General features: G+C 38.6%; 1 protein-coding gene across 2 annotated transcripts; it reads right to left on the bottom strand.

Moving 5' to 3' along the window:
* Positions 1 to 7,521: 7,521 nt before the first annotated feature.
* LOC306874013 (CTD small phosphatase-like protein 2-B) lies at positions 7,522 to 21,810 on the bottom strand. 2 transcript variants are annotated; one of them, XM_079423671.1, is made up of 13 exons: positions 21,226 to 21,810; positions 17,394 to 17,578; positions 15,168 to 15,297; positions 14,628 to 14,768; positions 13,644 to 13,868; positions 13,179 to 13,272; positions 12,346 to 12,457; positions 12,174 to 12,260; positions 11,875 to 11,937; positions 11,659 to 11,738; positions 11,151 to 11,277; positions 10,769 to 10,864; positions 7,522 to 10,434 (listed from the first exon to the last, which is right to left on the bottom strand). In XM_079423671.1, exons 2-13 carry the CDS (start codon positions 17,553 to 17,555, stop codon positions 10,369 to 10,371), a joined length of 1,383 nt encoding a protein of 460 aa, XP_079279797.1. In that variant the 5' UTR covers positions 17,556 to 17,578; positions 21,226 to 21,810; the 3' UTR covers positions 7,522 to 10,368. The 2 variants fall into 2 exon arrangements, with proteins under 2 accessions (XP_079279797.1, XP_079279798.1); XM_079423672.1 differs by having other exon boundaries at positions 14,736 to 14,768; positions 21,226 to 21,380.
* Positions 21,811 to 21,866: the final 56 nt, after the last annotated feature.

The following is a 21,866-nucleotide window of genomic DNA, read 5'->3' as shown; positions in this document are numbered from 1 at the left end:
AGTAATACCATGGTCAGTAAACCATTTACCAGTGGTTTTGGCACTGTGAGCAGGTGCCAGGTCGTGCTGAAAAATGAAATCTTCATCTCCATAAAGCTTTTCAGCAGATGGAAGCATGAAGTGCTCCAAAATCTCCTGATAGCTAGCTGCATTGACCCTGCCCTTGATAAAACACAGTGGACCAACACCAGCATCACTGACTGTGGGTACTTGACACTGGACTTCAGGCATTTTGGCATTTCCCTCTCCCCAGTCTTCCTCCAGACTCTGGCACCTTGATTTCCGAATGACATGCAAAATTTGCTTTCATCCGAAAAAAGTACTTTGGACCACTGAGCAACAGTCCAGTGCTGCTTCTCTGTAGCCCAGGTCAGGCGCTTCTGCCGCTGTTTCTGGTTCAAAAGTGGCTTGACCTGGGGAATGTGGCACCTGTAGCCCATTTCCTGCACACGCCTGTACACGGTGGCTCTGGATGTTTCTACTCCAGACTCAGTCCACTGCTTCCGCAGGTCCCCCAAGGTCTGGAATCGGTCCTTCTCCACAATCTTCCTCAGGGTCCGGTCACCTCTTCTCGTTGTGCTGCGTTTTCTGCCACACTTTTTCCTTCCCACAGACTTCCCACTGAGGTGCCTTGATACAGCACTCTGGGAACAGCCTATTCGTTCAGAAATTTCTTTGAGGGTGAATGCTTGTTTCTTGCTCGTTTCTTGCTTGAGGGTGTCAGTGATGGCCTTCTGGGCAGCAGTCAGGTCGGCAGTCTTACCCATGATTGCGGTTTTGAGTAATGAACCAGGCTGGGAGTTTTTAAAAGCCTCAGGAATCTTTTGCAGGTGTTTAGAGTTAATTAGTTGATTCAGATGATTAGGTTAATAGCTCGTTTAGAGAACCTTTTCATGATATGCTAATTTTTTGAGATAGGAATTTTGGGTTTTCATGAGCTGTATGCCAAAATCATCAATATTAAAACAATAAAAGGCTTGAACTACTTCAGTTGTGTTGTAATGAATCTAAAATATATGAAAGTCTAATGTTTATCAGTACATTACAGAAAATAATGAACTTTATCACAATATGCTAATTTTTTGAGAAGGACCTGTACATTAGGTATGTGTTTTACAATACTAATGTAAGGACAAATCAAATGACTCAAGAGTTAATATTACATGCTAAGGAAGAGATTTAGATTATCCGGTGACAGGTCTAACACCTTACACCTCATGTTGATGAGCTAGATCATGGGTCAATTACAAAATAGTGGTGAACCTGGTAAGGGACATGTTTAATTAATAATCATAAAAACTAGAAGAACTTCCAGAACTAGTTCACAGTGTCTTTTTTGGGACACAGTGGTCTAATGAAAACAATGATATGCCCTGTTCTTAATATGAATTACTTTGGTTAGTAGAAATTTAATAATAATACCAACCCCAAAGCACTGCAAAAGCACACGCTTGTTGTCAAAGTTGACAATTGAGTCAAACACACTAAGCCGAATATTCTCGGTCACCCTCAGAGAGGTCATATGGCTTTCTTCTAGAGCCAACAGCAGGACCACCCACAGGTTGGTGATCCGCTTGACCACCGATGTCACCTGTGTAGTCATGAGATTCTCCAAGCGAGGCTGGAGGATCATTATCCCACAGCGCAACAGCACCCGTAGACCCTGGACTTGACTGGCACCTGGTTGGCAGACAGCGCTGACAGCATCCAGTTTAGCTTCTTAGCTAAATCTCTAATTAGACACGGCTGGGAAGATGTTTCGTTGCTCCCACCGACACTGGTGGTTTGGGGAGCTGTGTATGTGGCACAGAGAGTGCCGACCCAGAGGCTGGAGGGCTCCCGAGTGATGTGGGTGAGCATGGAAGAGTCAGCACAGATGAAGGAGATAAAGTTGGCCTGGTCATAGTCCCAGCAAAGAGCGAGCAGAGCAGCATCCGGGAGCACCAAAGCCCAACTGGTGTACTGACACTGCTGAGCCGGTCGGAAACCCCCGTTCCCAGCCCCACCACCTTGGCCAGGCGCAGTCAGGTTTGTGCATTGCTCCAATAACCAGGTGTTGTCTAAATTTGCTAGCAGATTCTGGAGAACTGTAGCGTTGGCACATACATTCCGAGTGAAGTTCTCAGTGTCAAGATCTGCACAGAGAGCAAGTTCAGTCATGTCTACAATAGTAGGCTGGCTCCAATCTGAATAGACGCAAACTTGCTCCAACACATTTGTGGTGTCATTCTCAGAGCACTCTCTAATCAGCCATTGGTTGTCAATATGAAGAGACAACTTGTCATATAAGGGTATGTTGCAGCAGACATTCTGATGGAAGCCGATCTGGTCGTACTGCCAGCATAGAGCGACCACAGACATGTTAGTCCATTTGCTATAGTTAAACCAAACTTCAATGCTCAGTGGCGGTGGGCTTGTAGGGGGATTCCTCATAGAATGTGCAATATTGCTCTACCCAAGCATTTGTGCTGCTCAGCACAAGTTCAGTGACAAACGTGTGATTAACACACACCTCATTAATGAATCGAACCTCATCATTTTGGATACATACAGAGATCTGTTCAGGGGTGATTGCTCGTACGTTCTTCCATTCAGAATATTTGCAAGAGGAGGTTGGGAGCAATTGGGCTTCAGCCAGTTGTTTTCTTCACTGGAGAACACAACCATAAAGAAGGGCATACTGTCACACAGAAAAAAATTAAATCTCTCCATGTCATTATACCAGCAGAACGTCACTATTGAAGGGTCGATGGTTTCAGCAGTCCACGTTATATGAACAATACAGGTTCACTATGTACGTGTTTGATACGTTTGCACAGAATTCCCACACCCAAGCATTACTAGGATTTCTGACCAGCACTTGCATAGCTGCAGCATTGTTACACACAGCAAGAATGAACGCTGCACGATCATTTTCACTGCACATTGTGACCAGAGCTGGGTCCACAGCATCAGCAATAGTCCAGTTCTGGTAGTCGCAGAGGAGTTCGCTGAGGCTGAGAGTGGACCGCGTGACACGACTTGATTGTGCTGTGCCAGGATCACTGCAGGGCTCAATGAGAGGTAAGATGACGTTCTTGGCCATATGACATGCGTTCCTCCAGTCTTTTGTCACTTCGGTTTGAGAGAGCATGCGGAGCGCTCTACACATCTGATAAAGGACATACGATTCCTGAAATGTGGCTTCTAAAATTGCTGCACAAAGGGTTTTGTTGAGTTGGTTCAAGTTTTGCTGTTCGCAGGTGAGACTATACGTGGGAATGTTCACTGAGGGTGTGCCAGTACGACCAAACTGGATGCTGCCTGTGGTCTTGCATTCTGGACATGTTTTCTGCAAGGAGGAGTTTCAGGGGCCAAAAACATATCCAGAAGTGACAGTCCAAAAGACCAGCTTACATTATGATTCATGCCCCTAAATACAGAAAACAAGACATAGAATAAATTGAGCCATTTTAAAATAAAACACAAATGGAAATGAACACTTGTATAATCAGCAAAGTGTAATATGATTTTAGTTTATATTGCTTTTTACTTAAAAAAGAATAATAACAATGTAATATATTATGACATAATACAGGTACAGCTCAAAAAATTTGAATATCATGAAAGTTCATTTTTTCTTGTAACATTTCAAAAAGTGAAACTTTCATATATTTTAGATTCATTACATGTAAAGACGTAAAAACATTTAAAAAGTTTTTTTGTTTTAATTTTGATGATTACAGCTTACAGCTCATGAAAGTCAAAAATCAGTTTCTCAAAATATTAGAATATTTACATTTGAGCTTCAATAAATGACCATCCCTACAGAATAAATTCCGGGTATCCCTTGTTACACACAAGCAACAGGGATGACCGCAAGCTTGAGAATACTAAGCAAAGCTGATTCAAACACTTGGGAGAGCTTCACAAGGAGTGGACTGTAGCTGGAGTCAGTGCATCAAGAGTCACCACGCTCAGACGTCTTCAGGAAAAGGGCTATCAAGCCACTTCTGAACCAGAGACAACGTCAGAAGCGTCTTACCTGGGCTGTGGAGAAAAGAACTGGACTGTTGCTCAGTGGTCCAAAGTCCTCTTTTCAGATGAAAGTAAATTTTGCATTTCATATGGAAATCAAGGTCCCAGAGTCTAGAGGAAGAGTGGAGAGGCACAGAATCCACGTTGCTTGAAGTCCAGTGTGAAGTTTCCACAGTCTGTGATGATTTGGGCTGCCATGTCATCTGCTGGTGTTGGTCCACTGTGTTTTCTGAAGTCCACAGCCAATGCAGCCATCTACCAGGAAATTTTAGAGCACTTCATGCCTCCTTCTGCTGACAAGCTTTATGGAGATGCTGATTTCATTTTCCAGCAGGACTTGGCACCTGCCCACACTGTCAAAGGTACCAAAAACTGGTTCAATGACCATGGTGTTACTGTGCTTGATTGGCCAGCAAACTCGCCTGACCTGAGAGGAAGATGAGAGACACCAGACCCAACAATGCATATAACCTGAAGGCCGCTATCAAAGCAACCTGGGCTTCCATTACACCTGAGCAGTGCCACAGGCTGATTGCCTCCATGCCAGGCCGCATTGATGCAGTAATTCATGCAAAAGGAGGCCCAACCATGTATTGAGTGCATAGAAATGAACAAACTTTTCAGAAGCCTGACATTTCTGTTTAAAATATCCTTTTTTTATTGATCTTATATAATATTCAAATTTTCTAAGACACTGAATTTTGGGTTTTCATTATCTGTAAGCCATAATCATCAAAATTTCAAGAAATAAAGGCTTGAAATATTTCACACTATGTGTAATGAATCTATATAATATATGGGTTTCGCTTTCTGAAATGAGTGACAAAAAATATTGACCTTTTTCATGATATTCAAATTTTTTGAGATGTACCTGTATAATACAATATAATATAATTTATCTCTCCAAATGTACAACAGGAATATGGGGTTCCACTGACATACCACATGATTAGCTGTTTGAGATCCCCTGTATACACAAGACAGAAGAAAACAAGAACAATCAACTGCACTGAAAAAATATTATAGTACATGCAGAACAAACATTACTGTAGAACCGAACTTAAAGCTGTGACACACCTTGTTGACACTTCTCACTCTGGTCTAGGGTAGGGATCTCAATACCGAACTCTAATCCCAGGTTTAGAAAATCCACTGGAGTTTGAAGAGCACTCATCATGAAATCAGACATGAATGACATCACAGGTGGAATTGCCATGCCCATAAAATTATTCCATAAGGCTAAAAAGTTGTCTGACAGAAGATAAAATGGGAGGCCTGAGGACAAAACATTCGTCAACTTCTCCTGAAGAGAGCTTAATTGAGCCATGGTGGAGTCTGCCATTGGCAGATTAGATGTTGACATGCAAGCTTCAGTTTTAACAGAAGAGATCATGGAAAGTACTTGTTCATTCAATGCAGATGAAACAATACTGGTTAAATCTGCTTGCCATCCACAGTGCTGTCTGTCTGCCAAAACGCAAATTAAAGCCAGAGGAAGAGTTTCAGTGAAACTGTCAATCAGTGTGGGCTGGTATATAGAGAATAAACTGTTGAATATCGTCAAGTAAGTATGTAGGTTAGTGCTGTCAATTGCGTTTTTCTCAAGGGGTGCTGACATTCTGCTCATGCTCTGATGAAGGTCAGGTGAGGCCTCTTCTCCCTGTTCTTCTTTTGACAAGGATCTGATGTTCTCCATCAATGCTTTGATGTTCCTTTGAAATTCATCCTCAGTCCTGGAGCTCTTTTCACTCGGTCTGATGATGGTCCTGGGTGATGAGGGCTTTCTGGAGTCACCACATGCAATCCCTTCGAAGAGGAGGAAAAAAAGGTCTTACTGCCTTAGTGTTTATGCATCTACTAAAATAGTGAGTGATACTAACGGTATTCATAATCATAAATGATTATTTTCAGGTGCAAACTGAAACTATACACCTATATATGGGTAATGTCAACTGTAATATAGGAAAAACAAATGCTGGCTTTAATATTTTATCTTCCCTCTGACAATTTATAAAACATAAGTTCACCTTAAAAACATTAAAAGCTGGGAGGCATTTAAAAATATACATGATAAAATGAGAAAGACTCTTACCTAAAATGATGCTGAGTATGAGCAACATCAAACGTCCTCCGTGGCGCATTTCTACCGAGAAAAATCCTAATGTTGTTGAGGGGGGTTGTTAATTTAACACGGGCATGACTACTGTCGGGAGAGACTTAACTTCTTTTGATTCCATAAGATAACTAACATAAAATACTGTGCAACACTTGTCCTGTAATGTAGCCTCTCTGTGAAGTGATTCCTGGATTTCTATCACGGCTGCAACTCAATCCTACAACAGTCGCCTAATTAAACAGCAGCAGAAAACAGGTGCGAACCGAGGCCAAGAAACACACGGAACGGATTTGTGAGTGGAGACACCGCCGAAAGTGCTTTAATATTAACAGGTCGTGTTGACTGTCAGTATCTCGGTCACAGTAATGTAACAGTTACACCCGAGCAGTGACACAGGTATAAACAAACCTAAGCACAGGTGGGTGGGTGTAGGATAATTCGCCCTCAGTGTCACTTCTGCACGAGCACACGTGAGTTTACAAGACGTTTCGTGTGCATTAAAGAACACAGTGACTTAAAACTATTCAGAGCAACTTTTTCAAAATGCTAATAACAGCCATTTCATGTTAGCCTATAACATTACACTCACAATTCAAAGCAGTTCTTATAAATAAACGTATGAAACGGATTTGGTACAAAAGCATCATTTTTTGTACCCGACTGTCCAATCGTTTTAAACCCCATTTGTGGCTGATTAACTTTGGTTCCTGATATTTAAAAGGCAACCGATCATACAACTTATTTGACCCACGTTTGCTTAAACCATCAAATCTATGGTAACAAGTGTTACCATAATACATGTATGCATTTGGTAAATGCTTTTATCCGAAGTTACTTGCATTTAAGTACATATTTGCATTTTATCACTTCTTGATTCCCTGGGAATGGAACAAGTGACCTCGGCTTAACCAGTGCAGTTCTCTAAGCTACAGGAAGGCATGCACTGTAGTAATAAAGGATCAATTGAGTATTTTTTTGTAGGTTAACATTCAGCTTTTAAACTTCAGGGTTCCCACACCTTTTGACCTTTTTGTACACACAGAAAACTTCAAGCTGATAACATACTGGAAAACAGAATATACTGTAACAAAGAAAAAAAAAAAAAAAAAAAAAAAAAATCACTAAAGGCATTTCCATGACTTTAAAATTTTATTCATTTCCATGACTGTTACGGGCCTGGAAATCACAAATTTCTGGTTCCATGATTGTGGGAACCCTGAAACTCCTTGTATATACAAAAAGCATCGGTAAAATTTGATCTCAACTCCTTTTATATAAATTAACCTTAACTTGCTCTAGTGACATTAAGGCTTTTAGTTCACTTTTGTGAGGCTGCATCAATTTGCATCAGTAAGATGCTATTTATGCTGACAGAGTCACACAAAATTGATACAAGTCATAATCATATTCATAAAATCTCCTTGATATTACACACCATTTGATGGTAAAATGAAGTAGCAGAAAAAGACATGAAATACAACCATCCATTCTTAAGTATCTAACATGTTTTGACATAAGCTAACATTAAAATAAAAGAGCATGCAATTTTCCAAAGACTTAATTTCCATTATATGAACAATCTTAAATAACACGTTTCAGGAAATTACATTTAGAACTAGAATGTTTCCCCAATGCAGCTCAAGGACAATCGCTAGCCATATGGCTTTTGAAGATGAAGTATAAAAGAAAAACAACCTGAAACATTCATCTGCAAAAAAGTGCCTTGATTAAATCCCAACTCTCACATAACAGGCTTTTTACATGCGGAGAATGTTTAGTGATTGGGTTAACTACATACGAAGATGGAAAAAAAAAAAAAAACACAAAAAAAAAACCTGATGACAAGTTCTGCATTAATACATTTGAAAATCAATAGATTTTGAAAAATAGATATGACATGCCTTTTGGAATACAAATAATCAAAAATACAAGAAGATTTTCCTTTAACTTTTTCTCATGAAGCTGCATGTTTTTAGTTCAGTATGCTTTGTACAGAAATAATGCACATTACAATGAACTGGTTGTACATATGAAACAAAGCTCTGCGTCACATTTTACACTTAATACACTACTGCTCTTTGACAATCATACAAAATATTTTTCTTTGTAAGAAAGTGACAGGGCCAAACGGTAGTTGCAAACCATCTCCCAACATCTGAGCTATCATTCTGGACTAAGGATGCCTTTTAGTTTAGCATTATTCAACTGTTTTGCATCAGTGTAAGTAAAGGAATACTTCACACACAAATAAAATGCTACTATGTAACACTATGTTTAACCATGTTCAAAATGTATATGTAACCATTGCTGAATCAGCCTATTCTATGAGAGAAATACTGTGCTTGTGGACTTTGTCAAACAGAAAAAAAACTAATTGTCAGTAGAGCAGGATCCTTGGGATCACAATTTCATCTTTGTCCTTCCTCTTCTCTTTCAACTGGGAAGTACCACAGGATATTTAGACTTACACTATGAACACCTTGCAATTCATTTTTATAGTTACAATAATAATAAAAAAAATTAAAAACACTAAATGTACCTTTACAGCATACAAGATGTTTACTTTTCATTTTTTCTAGTTGTTTTTTTTAAAAAGGCCTCGTTAAAAAAAAAACAAACAAAAAAAAAAAAAAAAACTATTGACAGGGTCACAATCCAATGAAGACAAATGATGTAATCAGGGACTGTCTATTACTAACAATGACCCATTTATCAGAAAACTGCACACTGTAAACACAAACAGCATAAATGGCACCAACGACATGTAGAAAGTGAACAAGTTCATTTCCAAAACAAACAGGACACAGAGCAGAAAAAGAGAGAAGGGAATACAACTAGCCTGGCCCTGCTTCACTCACCCTGAATGGCACTACTGTAGTTTTAACTCTTACGCTGTATTACTCAATTTTGAAGTATCATCTCTAACTGTAGAACTGAAAAAGCCAAATGAGAAGAATGGAAATGAATAAAATAGTTTTTGTAGTATGATCATTCCTTACTCTCAGACTATGATGCACACTCATTCATCTAGTTTACATCACAATATACGTCTTGACACAGGAACATCTCCCCCTCCCCAGAATAAAAGAAAAGCCAGAACGTCACGCACGCAGGTTTAAACCACAGCGATGAGACTGTTGTTATGCTGGTGCTATAAACAGGGCTCTACCAGGCTTCAGCCCTCCATCCTCTCCTTTGCAGTTGAGTTAGAATAGATTAGCTCTGGGCAAATGCTACATTAACTCAAAGTTAACATGAAAATACTTCCATGTAATTAACACTAATAGATAAAGGCGACTTTTTTTTTTTTTTTTTTAAGAACACCCGTTTAAACTAAAATGTCAAAAATACACAGGCTAAATATGAAACAATAAGAAGCAAAACAGTACTTTAAAAAATATGTAATAAAACAGTGACTGATAAAATACCACTTTGAGATGCTACTAATTAACTAATATGTTGTTGGCTCTTGAAAGGTGAATAAATATCTGAGGAGAGACAACAGATGGAAGTTTCAGGCTTCTGATTCACTGGTAGCAAACATCTTATTTAAACAGTTTAAGAATTTAATCGCTGCAAATCTTTCTCCATAAAAGAGACATCCCTCTGGTTTAAACCACTCTCAATCACACCATAAATATATATAGTGTGATTCCACTTTGCTGTGAAAAGCCGAACAATAATCTACCCAAAACATGCTTTTTGAGAAATTAACACATTTAGCAAACATAAGCCAGGAGTTTAGAGAACATTGATTTGAAATAAACACCAAGCAAAGTGTACAGATGGGGAGGAATGCATACTGAAAACAATAATGAAAAATTAAACTTAGCATAGAAAAAAAAAAATTCACTCAAGGATCTACTTTCTGTCAGACAGTACGATTTTCTTACTGGCCATTCCTTATGAAATTGGTCAAAAGCCCAACAGTGTCAACCAATCCCATTGGTGCACCAAAAGACAACATGATCCTCTTCTCTTCTGACAGCTACACATTCATTTTTGTACTGGATGAAACAACTGAAGAGACCACACAAGAAACGTCAAACCCCTCTGACTGCACAAAAAGGGAGTCCTTTTTGTTTTGATGTTATCAAAGCAATGAAAATTTGGGAGGAATAATAATAATAAAAAAAAAAAAAGTTAATTTCAATATTAAATGGCAATGATGTTGTAATGCAAAATGTATATCTGCATTTGTTGTCTTTGTTACTGTCCTGTCCCACTATGTGCACTCAGTCAGGGGGGAGGAGGTCATGAAGTCGAAACCGTTCACGAACATGTGGCCGCACATCCTCATTCTGTGGAAAGAAAGCAATGGAAAAGTACAATTTGTATTTAGAATATAGCTGTCCTAAAACCTAAAAACAAAATGCAGCCTTGTCTTAGGACAACTTTTATGAAATTTTTTGATTTGTTGACTACTAATATTATATCTATCTATCTATCTATCTATCTATCTATCTATCTATCTATCTATCTATATATATATATATATATATATATATATATATATAAGAAACAATTAAAACAGAAATAAATATATATTACACATGTATAATGTTCACAGAGACACCTTGAAAGTTGAAACCACAGTCAAGAAAACTAAGAGATGAAGAACACATTACTACTTACCAGTTCCACCAGTTTCTCCAAGAAAGGTACCAGCTTCAGAAGTTCGCTGTCATTCTTGTCCATAAACCAGCTCTCAATTGGAATCCCATTGGAAAGCTGTGAGTGAAACACATGGGTTGGTAATTTCAGTTATATAGATTTTCCTTTATCTCTCTAGGTATTTCTTTATTGGGTCATCTACCCAAAGAGCCCAGTTACATACCTGAAATCTATACTTACATATACTTTAAACAAGTACCAATGAAACTGAATACTTCATTATTTTCTAAATTACTACTCAGTAATTACTAATAAATTCTGGGTGAGCTGGGGGGGGGGATGCTGCTAAATATAAAATTTAACAATAAGGGATTTTAATAAAAGGCAACCTTGAACCACTCACCTGATAAGCAAAGGCTTGTGGTGAGTTATCAATAATTATGGTCTTGGACAGATCCCGTCCAAGGATATTCAGATCCTTAATGTAGTTTCCTTGCACACATACACAGTGCTCACGAAATAATCGGTGCCTAGAACATGTCGGAAACACACACAGAGAGAAGAAGAACAACATAAATCTCCAGGAGTACAATCAATAATGTATTCAAAGCAAAGGTTTGACACCTGAGGATGGTTTGGAGTTTACATGTGCCAGAGAACAAAGCTCCCAATCTACTCAAATCTCTCAATCCCTCATTGTAATCAAACTCTACAAAAGAAACTCTGCACAGCAATGACAAAACTGAGGTTACTGAGTACTTTACATGTACTCTTATAACAAAAACTTTTTTTTTTTAAAGGAACAAAAAAAAAAAAAAAAAAAAAAAGATTTTTATTTTTTTTAAACAGCAGTGTCAAAGAAGACTCTTTGAAAGGTTAAATTAAAGGAAAAATAAAAAAAGTCCACAGACCGCACCAGCTGTTTCCTCGGATCGAGAATGTTCAGCAACTTGTCTGCATAAACTTTCTTAGAGGCAGTGAAGAGAATGATCTAGAAGGGAAAAAAGCCAACAGTGGAACAACTTCAGTCCACTATGAGGAACAGATATTAACTTAAGCGAGGGTAAAATTTTTATTTAGAGAAAAAGGATGAGAAGTTATGTGCAGTAAAATGGATGAAGACTTGCCTCATAAATCTGTGACATGCGTTCAAGGAACTCTCTGAAAAATGGCCTCAATCGTACATAAACCTAAGAGAAATTGTGAATTTGAATTTAGCCCCTAAGAACGCAGGATTTTAGCACCCTAAAATTAGGGGGAAAACATGTAATTTCTTAAGTTTCACAAATTTCAAATCACTCAACATTAGAGACTTGCTTGAAACTCCTGGATACTTTTCTTCATTCCTAAATTCGCTCAATGGCACCCTCTAGTGTTAGGCTACTGACAAACAATGTGTTCACACAAAGACAGATTGGATTTCTACCTGGTATATGACATCTTGGAAGAGTACAGGAAAGGTTAGTGCTGCATCATCCAGCTCATTCAAGCTACAATGGACAAGGGTTTCATCCTGTAGAAGAGAAAAATAACAAGAATCTATGCCAAAATGAAACCCTTGTATTAGGAGTAAGTCTCCAGTGGTGTTTAAGACTGACCAGGTCAAGCACCAGGGAGAACTCAGGAGTGCTTCGAGTCTTCAGAGGGAGTGCAGGTTTGCGAGTTAGCTGCTCTTCTGTTAGTGGAGGTACATGTTTGATGAAAAAATACCTGCAAAAAAGACAAAAGGCTCAATCAAACAATACAAAACACTACAAAAATGATAAATAAAAATATTACATAGAACCTACACAACTTTTAAAATTCACCTAAAAGATCTTAATTTAAAATGCTAATGGGGCAGAGGGTTAGCTTTTTTTCCCCACACCAAAGGTACTTTATACCGTCTATCAGATAGAAGTACCTGTAATGAACTACAAAGATGGTGGGAAGGATCTGTCACATTACCTGAGACTTTCCTTTTTACCGTCACAGTATAGAGGTCAGAAAGTGTCGTGTAGCCTACCAATAATTTTGCCCACCTGATATATAATCCCTGAAAGTCTGTTTTTGCATTTTAGCAGAAAGAGTGCAAATTCTGTACCACATAGATCCCACCTGCTCAACTTCCTCTCATTGCTCAAAAGTATGTGCATTGACAGCAGTTTTTTTCCCCCCTTTCTGAGAGGGTTTCCGAATTATCTTTAGTTGATCTTGTACTTGCCGTTTTACTTACTTTAAACATTTGTTCTGTGTTTTATTTTTGGTTATAAAATGGATATTGTTGTGTCAAATTGTGCTGATCTACATGTGCCCAAAAAATAACTATACATGGCTAAACAACCAGGTAGGCAATAATCCGACCTACTGGCTTGACAGGGGCCAGTAGAAAAAAAAAAAACTTAAACAATTATCCCTGAGCAGTGCAGACATTCACTAAAGGTGAACTCACGGGTCAAACACTTCCCACTCCTCTTCATAAGATCCTTCAGCTGGGACAGTGAGAGAGGCATCCACATAACCCCCTGTTGCAGGACAGCCAGGAGCTGAAATAATATATGAAAAAGCACTGTATCAATACATCCTTGCCCCTGTAAATACACCTTGCCATTCAAAGATTTAGGGTCGGTACGATTGTTATAAATATTTTTGAAAGAGGCCTCTTATGGTCACCAAGGCTGCATTTATTTGAGCAAAAATACAATATAACAGTTTTAAAATTTTAAACTATTTCACAATATTACTCTTTTCTATTTGGATAAAATTTAAATGTAATGTATTCTCCTGTGATTACAATTACTCCAGTCTTCAGTGTCGCATGATACTTCAGAAATCATTCTAATATGATGGTGCTTTGGTGCTCAAGAAACATTTTTTAGGTTTGGGTTTAAGTGAAGTAATGTCATGTCTTTCACACCTGTAAGAGGTGGCAGGTCAGCGTGTGGGGTGTTTTCACTCTCCTCTGCGATTGTATGAGTGGAAGGTGGAGGTCTGAAAGCCGAGGGCATGGCACCGGTGTAGAGAGGGACACTTAGGGGCTCTTTAGATGCGGCAGTACTGGTGGGCATCTCTTCTACTTGCTCCATTTCTAGTTGTTTCACAATCTCTTCTGCCTCCACCACCTGGCCTGGGGAATCCGAGGCTGACAGGACAAGACAGGATAATAGTGAAGGAGAAAGAAGGAAAGAAAAAACAAGCCAGGTTAGGTGATACATTAATTTGAATAAAGGTGCAACAGTGTTTTTTTATAATCATCAAAATATCAATACAAAATATGAAGGGTGCATGGCTAACTGAATTCTGGCATCGATAGGATGAATGAACTGCACTTTTTAATGTTCTTAAAATTTGTCGTGTCATCTTTAGAGGTAGCTTGTGAAATGTAAACAGTTATTTGTGAAATGTAAATAGAAATGGGTTAGAAAGACAATACAAAATACAAATAAACATACAAAGTACAAGACCGAAGCTACTTAGATTCCACAAATGTGGCTACACTACCATTCAAAACTTAGGGGTCAATAATAAATAAAACATTTTTTTGATCAAATAAATGCAGCGTTGGAGAGCATAAGAGACTACTTTTAAGAACATTACTGACCCCAAACTTTCTAATAGCAGTGCATATGAAACTAGAGACTCTAATGCTGGATGTTGATTTAACAAAGGCTATTCTTCTTAAAGTAAAAAGGCCATCTTTATCAAGAATGAATGAAGGAGGCTTCAGCATTAAAGTTTATTTAAAATAAATATTGTACTGAACATCACAGGTACACCAGAACAATATTCTAAAAAGTTTGTTGGAGTGTAAGTGTTAATTGTGTTAAAGTATCAACCCTATGCAGAAATTTAAAATGATAATTTATGTCTTTACAGTTCAGTTCAGTGTTTTTCATCTCACCATTTTTAGTTGCTGGTGAGAAGAAATTGAAGACAGGAGAGAAGATGGTTCCAAGCAGGGTGGTGCGGGGTGGACTGCTCACAACCTCCTCAGAGTCCTCCAACTTACCGTTAGGCTTACTCGTGTCATGGTTTGTGCTTTCTAGAGGACAAAGTATGAAACGAAAAACAAATTAAATCAAATTTAGCATAATCATCAACTTATAAATGCAGAAGAGACCATTTAAATCCCCAACTCCTTTTTACGCTATAGTTCTTGCCCATATTCAATTGACCGCTCGATACTGAAATCAGAGACTTCATTTGTACTTTTGATTACAGTAGCAATTTGTTTCTCTTGAAGGCTACATGCCATTGTTTTGATTTAATTTTGTTAGTATTTATATAAATAAAGAACCTATGAAAGTGTGTTCACTAGTTTTTGCTGTTGTAAAGGTATTAATACCAGTATTAATACTAATGACATTTCCATATAACGACAGTTCTAGTGCAGACTGTTGTATCAGTTTTCATTGTTTAACTAGAGCCACAAGGGACTGACCTCCATTGACAAAGCTTCTTCTGCGGGCCCTGTAGATGCTTTTCCTCTGCAGGTCATTTTTCCTCTGTGGGGTGGAGGTGATCAGTTCGCAGCTCAGACGATTTCTCTTTGCTGGGTTGTCCGGCTCCACCTGAAACACCAACAGTCATGTAAGCATGAGTTTTAAACACACCAGTTTTAACATGTTTAAGGTTAGAGACAGATGAAAACTTATTATTAATATAAATGAACATTAAATTAAATTATAATGCTAAAAAAAACAAAACAACAACATACAAACCAACATGAATTCCCCCTTAAAAACTTTTGTTTATATCGAAGAACATACAGTTCTTGAAACTTCTGGAATCATGATTGGTTAATGTAATATAATATATCACTCCCAATTTCTGTGAAGAAAAAAATCTTTGCAAACAAGCAACATTTTCATGATTACAGCAGTAATACGAGAAACATCAAGGGGCATTCAAATATTGTGTTGGACAGTGGGAGCCTTTGAATTAAAAAGGCTGTAAACCACTGAAATAATATAATTCAAAATAAAACAAAAGAGCAATTAAAATAAACCAAAAAAAATTAAAAATCTGAGGAAAAACTGATCACAATCCAATAAATGACTGACAACCACACACTAGGCTACCAGACTTACAAGTTATTCAAACACAACAAACTCATGTGGAAACATGTGCCTTGTTGCTAAGAGAAGTGACAAATGAAAAGTGTGTTCTAAAATCAGCTGAAAATATCAAAAATGTTTGATATCCCGATTGAATGGAATCATAGCATACAGTAGGGTTAGGAATCGAAAATCGATTCAGACCTTGCTCACTAATCTATGCACTCTAAAGTTTGTTTACACTTGTGATCAGAATCATAGATCAGAAGCCAAAAAAGCTAAGTATAATATTTGGGGTAAGCTACACGTTGCAAGAGAGATGTCACCACCAACATGACAAAGCACTTTAATTTAACAGATCGTTAAAGTTTACAAACACGATTCAAACACCAATGTGATTCTATTGCTAAATTACAATGATTCATCCGTTTCATTCCTTAACCTTAAACGTGTGTGATCACAACGTTGTGATCACTCTTGGTTTGTCCGTGCAACGTACGATCACACCAGTGTGATTGGAACTTTTATAGCTGCTTTCACGCTGCCGCTGACCTAAACAGAGCAGCTGTCATAAAACAGCTTCACGGTCTTTTCAACCACACAGTATCACTATTTCTGTGTCTGTAAACAATCAAATAATCACAGAAGTGCTGGGATCCTAATTAGTAGGATGCTCCGGGTGTGTGTGTGTTCACTGCTGTGTGTGTGCACTTTGGATGGGATAAATGTAGAGCACGAATTCCGAGTATGGGTCACCATACTTGGCCGTATGTCACGTCACTTTTTTTTCCACTTTCAGTATTATATAACCTAGGGATTATAGGCTATAGTTAGGATATTAATTGTGTGTACAGTAGCAATCAAATTATAGTAAAATCACATTTTGAAAGTAATTTGACACTTTAAATAAGGATTTATCGATTTAATTGTTATGCCAGTAGGTGCTGAAAAGGGGCTGTTAAAATGTATTTGTCTTTGAATAATTCAAGAAGTACGTATAAATAAAAAAAAAGCGGATTCATCCAGTAATGAAGCAAGTAAATCCTACCCTAGTCTAAAGCTAAAAAACAAAAAAAAACAAGTCTGTGCCATTATATACCATGCGATTTTCTAGGAAACCCGTAAACTCAAACCTGCGGACTGGCTCTGCCTTTCGGAAACTAGCGTCAACTTATCCAAACTGTCAATTTGGGGCAAAAGTTGTGTAGTGTATTTCAGCCTTTACTTTAGTGTCAGAAATGTTGAGAATCACTGCCCTAAGTCAAACTGAGTTGATCTAGAACCCAAACAAGAGAACCTAATACCTTTACTGAACATAATGTGAAGTCCTGATTCTCCCGCAGCAGACAGCATGCCTGTTACAGCCAACCCTACCTAGCGTCATTATGTGAGCTCTGTGGAACCACAGCTAAAATTAGAACAGGACTGAGCTCCTCAGAGAAGCAGCGGCATTCCACCATGCGTTTCTGGGGGAATATGATATCAGGTCTTGCTTGCATTCTATTCTAGAACATTCTGGGCTACGATAATCAAATCCAAGAAAACAGCTGTAATGGTCTGGATCTGCCACACTCGCTGAATAAAATACAGAGAGGCTGCTTGAGACTCACCTTTATGGAACTTCCATGGATGAATTTCTTGATGCTGGACAGAAGGCCCTTGCTATCACCTGAGCACTCCTCCATCTCGGAGTGCTTCCGCTTGGTCCGGGCCGGGCTGGGCCTGCGGGCGAGGTTCGGCTGCTGAGAAGCCTTGCGCATTCTCAGCTTCATTTTGTTAAGAGTCACATGTAAGACTGAGGAGAGACAGAAGACAAGACAGAGAAGCTCACGCATGAGGTATAAAAAGACAACAAAAACAGCGCAGAGAAAAAGAGGAACACAGGAGGAAATCCATTTAGCAATGACCTTGAGAAGTCCAACTTCACTCGCTGGTTCTCCCACACAGGTAAATGAATCACATTTTTAATGGTTTTGAATGAATTATGGTCCTTAACTCAGTTTTTTAAAGTGCAGCACTTCAGCCAAGAGCTCCAGCCACAGACATCTGGATGTATTCAAGACAATATACCCTCCAACATAGTTCATCATTCAGTTGAAGCACCTCCACAGCAAAGCACTCTCAACTACAAGTGCGTTATCATTTCCCACATACAGAAGAATTCTAAAATGTACACACTTTTGGATGGACTTACTTTCTTATGCTGAACACAAAAGATTATATTTTGAAGTGTATTTTGAATTTTCAATTGGTTTTGTCCTTTCAATGAAAGTCAATGGTGTCCAAAACAACTTTCATTGCATGAACGTTACAAAAAGAAACGCTGGACTGACACAAGGGTGAGTCACTACAATTTTCATTTTTGGCAAAAATGCAATTGTCTTTTTCAGTCTTATTCTTCTGTTGCTCAATAATGCACTAGCAAAGAGAAAGAAAGGTGATCACAGATCAACAGCAGTTTCTTGCAAGACACAAAAAAGGAAGAAAAATGAAAAAAGGACAGGGGGGAAAACAGTTAATATTTTCCTGATGTGGAGGAAGTGTCCCTCTCTTCTTTGAAGGAAACCCTGTACATCAAGGAGGGGGGGGGGGGGGGAGAGAAATAATGCTGAAATTAACTACAGCACTTGGTCGTGTGTCCCCCCTCCTCAAAGTGTGCTTATGTAATAATTGACCACAAATGTGCTCCAGCATTAGTTACCCGTCAGGAGTTACACCAGCTCAGACTGTAACTTCCCAATGCTAGCCATGAAGGAATTTAACTACAATGATTAAGAAAAGCATCTAAACATCTAACACTGGAGTTGATTTCCTACGTCTTCCAAGATGCTTTTGTAATTACACACAGGATCCACTGATACACAAATACACAGAGAACCCAAATTGCACTGTACATGATAAGAACTGTCTACAGAAAATGAGTTTTACATTTTAGGAGAGGAAAACAAAGCTCCTCCTGCGACGGCTGCAGTGTGCAGGAGTTAGACAGAAGCAGCGAGGACGACGAGTTGAGACATACTGCAAGCATAGTAGCATGTAAGAGACAGGAGACGAGAAGAATGGCGAAAAGTAGAGAGAGAAAGGGTACAGATGATAATACATCTCAGCTTTTTCCTTAACCACCACAAATGGTGAATCATCCACTGCCTCGAACAGACATCTTGCCAAGACAGCTACCTCACAACACTGAGGAGCTGAAGCCTTTCTTCTAGAACAGGGGTGTCAAACTCAGTTCCTGGAGGGCCACAGCCCTGCACAGTTTAGATGCAACCCTAATTAAACACACATGATCCAGATAATCAAGTCATTAAGGCTTATTTGAAAACTACATGGTATGTGAGTTGGAGCAGGGTTGGAACTAAACTCTGCAGGGCTGCGGCCCTCCAGGAACGGAGTTTGACACCCCTGTTCTAGAAGAACAGAGGCACGGTGATATCAACAGCACGGTAAGATTCAAATAACATCAGCAGCCATTTAAACACCCTAAACAGCAGGAAATAAAACATTTTTAATCCATCAAAATTAAATGATGATTGTAAACATTACTCCTTTGACACCTCTGACCTCTTCCATCACAGCAGGTTTCTGAAAGTCAATATGTTCTGACAGCAAAAAATACATAAATTAATTAAATAAAATAAACATGACACATTTTGACAAAACAAAAACATGCCCTGAAAAAAAAAAAAAAAAGGCTGCTGACACATTTCCAAGAACTGATCCCTGAGGCTTTTTGTGTCTGCTCAGTTTGACAATGACATCAAATTACTATCATCTCTCTGAGGAATCTAGAACTTTACACCAAGTACATTGTAAACCTAAAAGTAACTGATGAACATGGATTCGTTATTTAATAAATTAGCATAACATGTCAAAGAACACCACAAATATTTCACAGACAATACCATTGCACTGTTGGTAACCTGTCCCATATTAGCCAGACAACTAGGACAAATGAACAGTGGTTCATTAGCGGGCATCAGTAAACTTTCAATGGGCCAACAAAATGTTTATTTATTTATTTTTTTAAATATGTTATATTACATGCATGTTTAAAGAAGTTTTGTTTTCCACTGCAGTTATTTTAGTATTATTTACACACTTTTATAGTAAAGGTTATTTCAAAATATTTAAATTTTATTTTAATAATCTTATGCATTTAGGTAATTTCATTCATTTGTTTTAAAATATGTGAAACATTTATTGCATTCAGTTTTAATTTTAGTGCTTTAGTAATGAAGTTTTAGTCTTTCATGTAATATATTCTGTCAGCGTTATTTTAATGAAAACAATTTCAGTAGTTTTAATTTACAAAGCTTCGCTCTGTACCTTATAAAGTGAACTCTCTATGACCTGTTAATTTGAACAGTAAAAAGTTTGACCAGTCTCTAAGCGTCTTAGTTGAATTTCTGCGTGGTTTAGCATTTTTAACTATGGCTTTATTATGAAGAACAATAAGAAATGTAACATACAGAGCTCTCACAATTGTTTCATGGTAGGGTGCAAACTAAATTTAACATTAATTTTCTCAAAAACTATGAGCAGATGCTAAATTGCTGTATTTTGTAATATTTAATAGTCTAACGTTAGTTATGTAGAAAGTTTGTGTGACGAAAAATCTACATCTTAATTCAGCAGAATATAAAAGTTTTAGTTTTTACCACAAAAAAAAGGAAGAACACATTAAAATCTTGAGATTTCTAATGTGTAGTTATGCTATTATCATGACAGTGGAAGTTTCTCATAATGAAAAAGTTTGAAAACAAGTGTCTTTGTTGAAATTTCATCAGACATACACAAAAAAGACTGTGAGGGCCCTTGAAATATTGACTTGACAATGGAATGGCAATGTTTGGGCACCGCTGCCCTACAGTCTAACCTTAGAAAAAGAAGAAAAGAAAGAAAACAAGTGTTGCTACACCATAACTGATCAACCTCATCAGACACTTCAGAAATGATGAAGTTCAGCCGCTGAAACATGAACACAGCGTCGTGGTGGGCGGGAAACATACGCTATAGAGATTCTGTACGGAAGAGCAACTTTCTCACCACGATTCCCCCGTTTAGCCAGACATTAAGAATAACTGTTCACACAATGATTACACGCCTCCAGAGCCTAAAATGTGAGATGTATTTTTACATGCAACAACCGCTCTGAACACATCTGTGCATGTCTATCTTTAAAGTAGGGCACATGCAAGCTTTCCCTCTCTCGTGACCCGCTGTTACTAGAAGAAGCCTCGTGTGCCACTCAAAACAACCGGCAGCGTTCTAATAACAGAGAAAGCGCGGGAACGACTCGAGAAGGCGGTAGCTGCCTGGCCGCGAATATAGGTGCTACGGGAGCGAACCACATCGGAACATAACCGACCGGAGTGAACAGACGGGGGTTTTAGGGGGGACCCCATCCCCAAAAGCAATACAGACTGGGTAATAACTTACTGGACGAATCTCCGGGGATCGAGTCGCAGGATCACGGTCGTTTTCGGGGCTGCTGACACTTGCTGTTTTTTTGCGTGCCTCTTCAGACGAGGTTCACCTCTGTCCTCCCCGCACCTCTGGACGCCATTTCCCGCCTCCGTACCCTCACAGTCAACGGCAGGTACCCGGATGAAGAGCGTAGCGAGCATGCGTCCTGCGGTGCGCATCCCACACCCCCTTTCTGTTGTTCCGAGTATCAAAACAATATTGAAGCTTCGCAGTGCGACAGGTTTAGCTTACAGTCTATTTAAAAAATACACTCTACAGTAGCGAGAATCACATATAAAATGTGTTTTAGCAAAAACGCAGAGCGGGGAGGAAGCCTGTCAGGTAAACTAACAAAGATGTCAGTATTAATCAATACATATTCAGACAGGAATGTGGCTCCGATGAGTTAGCGTTTAATAGTAGAACAAAAGTAGCAGACTAACTACTGTGTGCTAGCATAAGCATCAGATTTATTTATGCATAGCACATCGACGACAAGCAGCCAGTAAAAATAGAACGAGCGCGCGGGGTATGAGATCAGAAGGAAAGGCACGTTCTGGTTGCCATGGCAATACCGTTAAGAAGCACTTCGGCGGAATGCCTGTGTATTCCTG

Source organism: Barbus barbus, assembly GCF_936440315.1.
Source record: "Barbus barbus genome assembly, chromosome: 1".
Taxonomy (NCBI): Eukaryota; Metazoa; Chordata; class Actinopteri; order Cypriniformes; family Cyprinidae; genus Barbus; species Barbus barbus.
The sequence above is the reverse complement of the archived record's forward strand: the minus strand, read 5'-3'. Positions and strand labels throughout refer to the sequence as shown.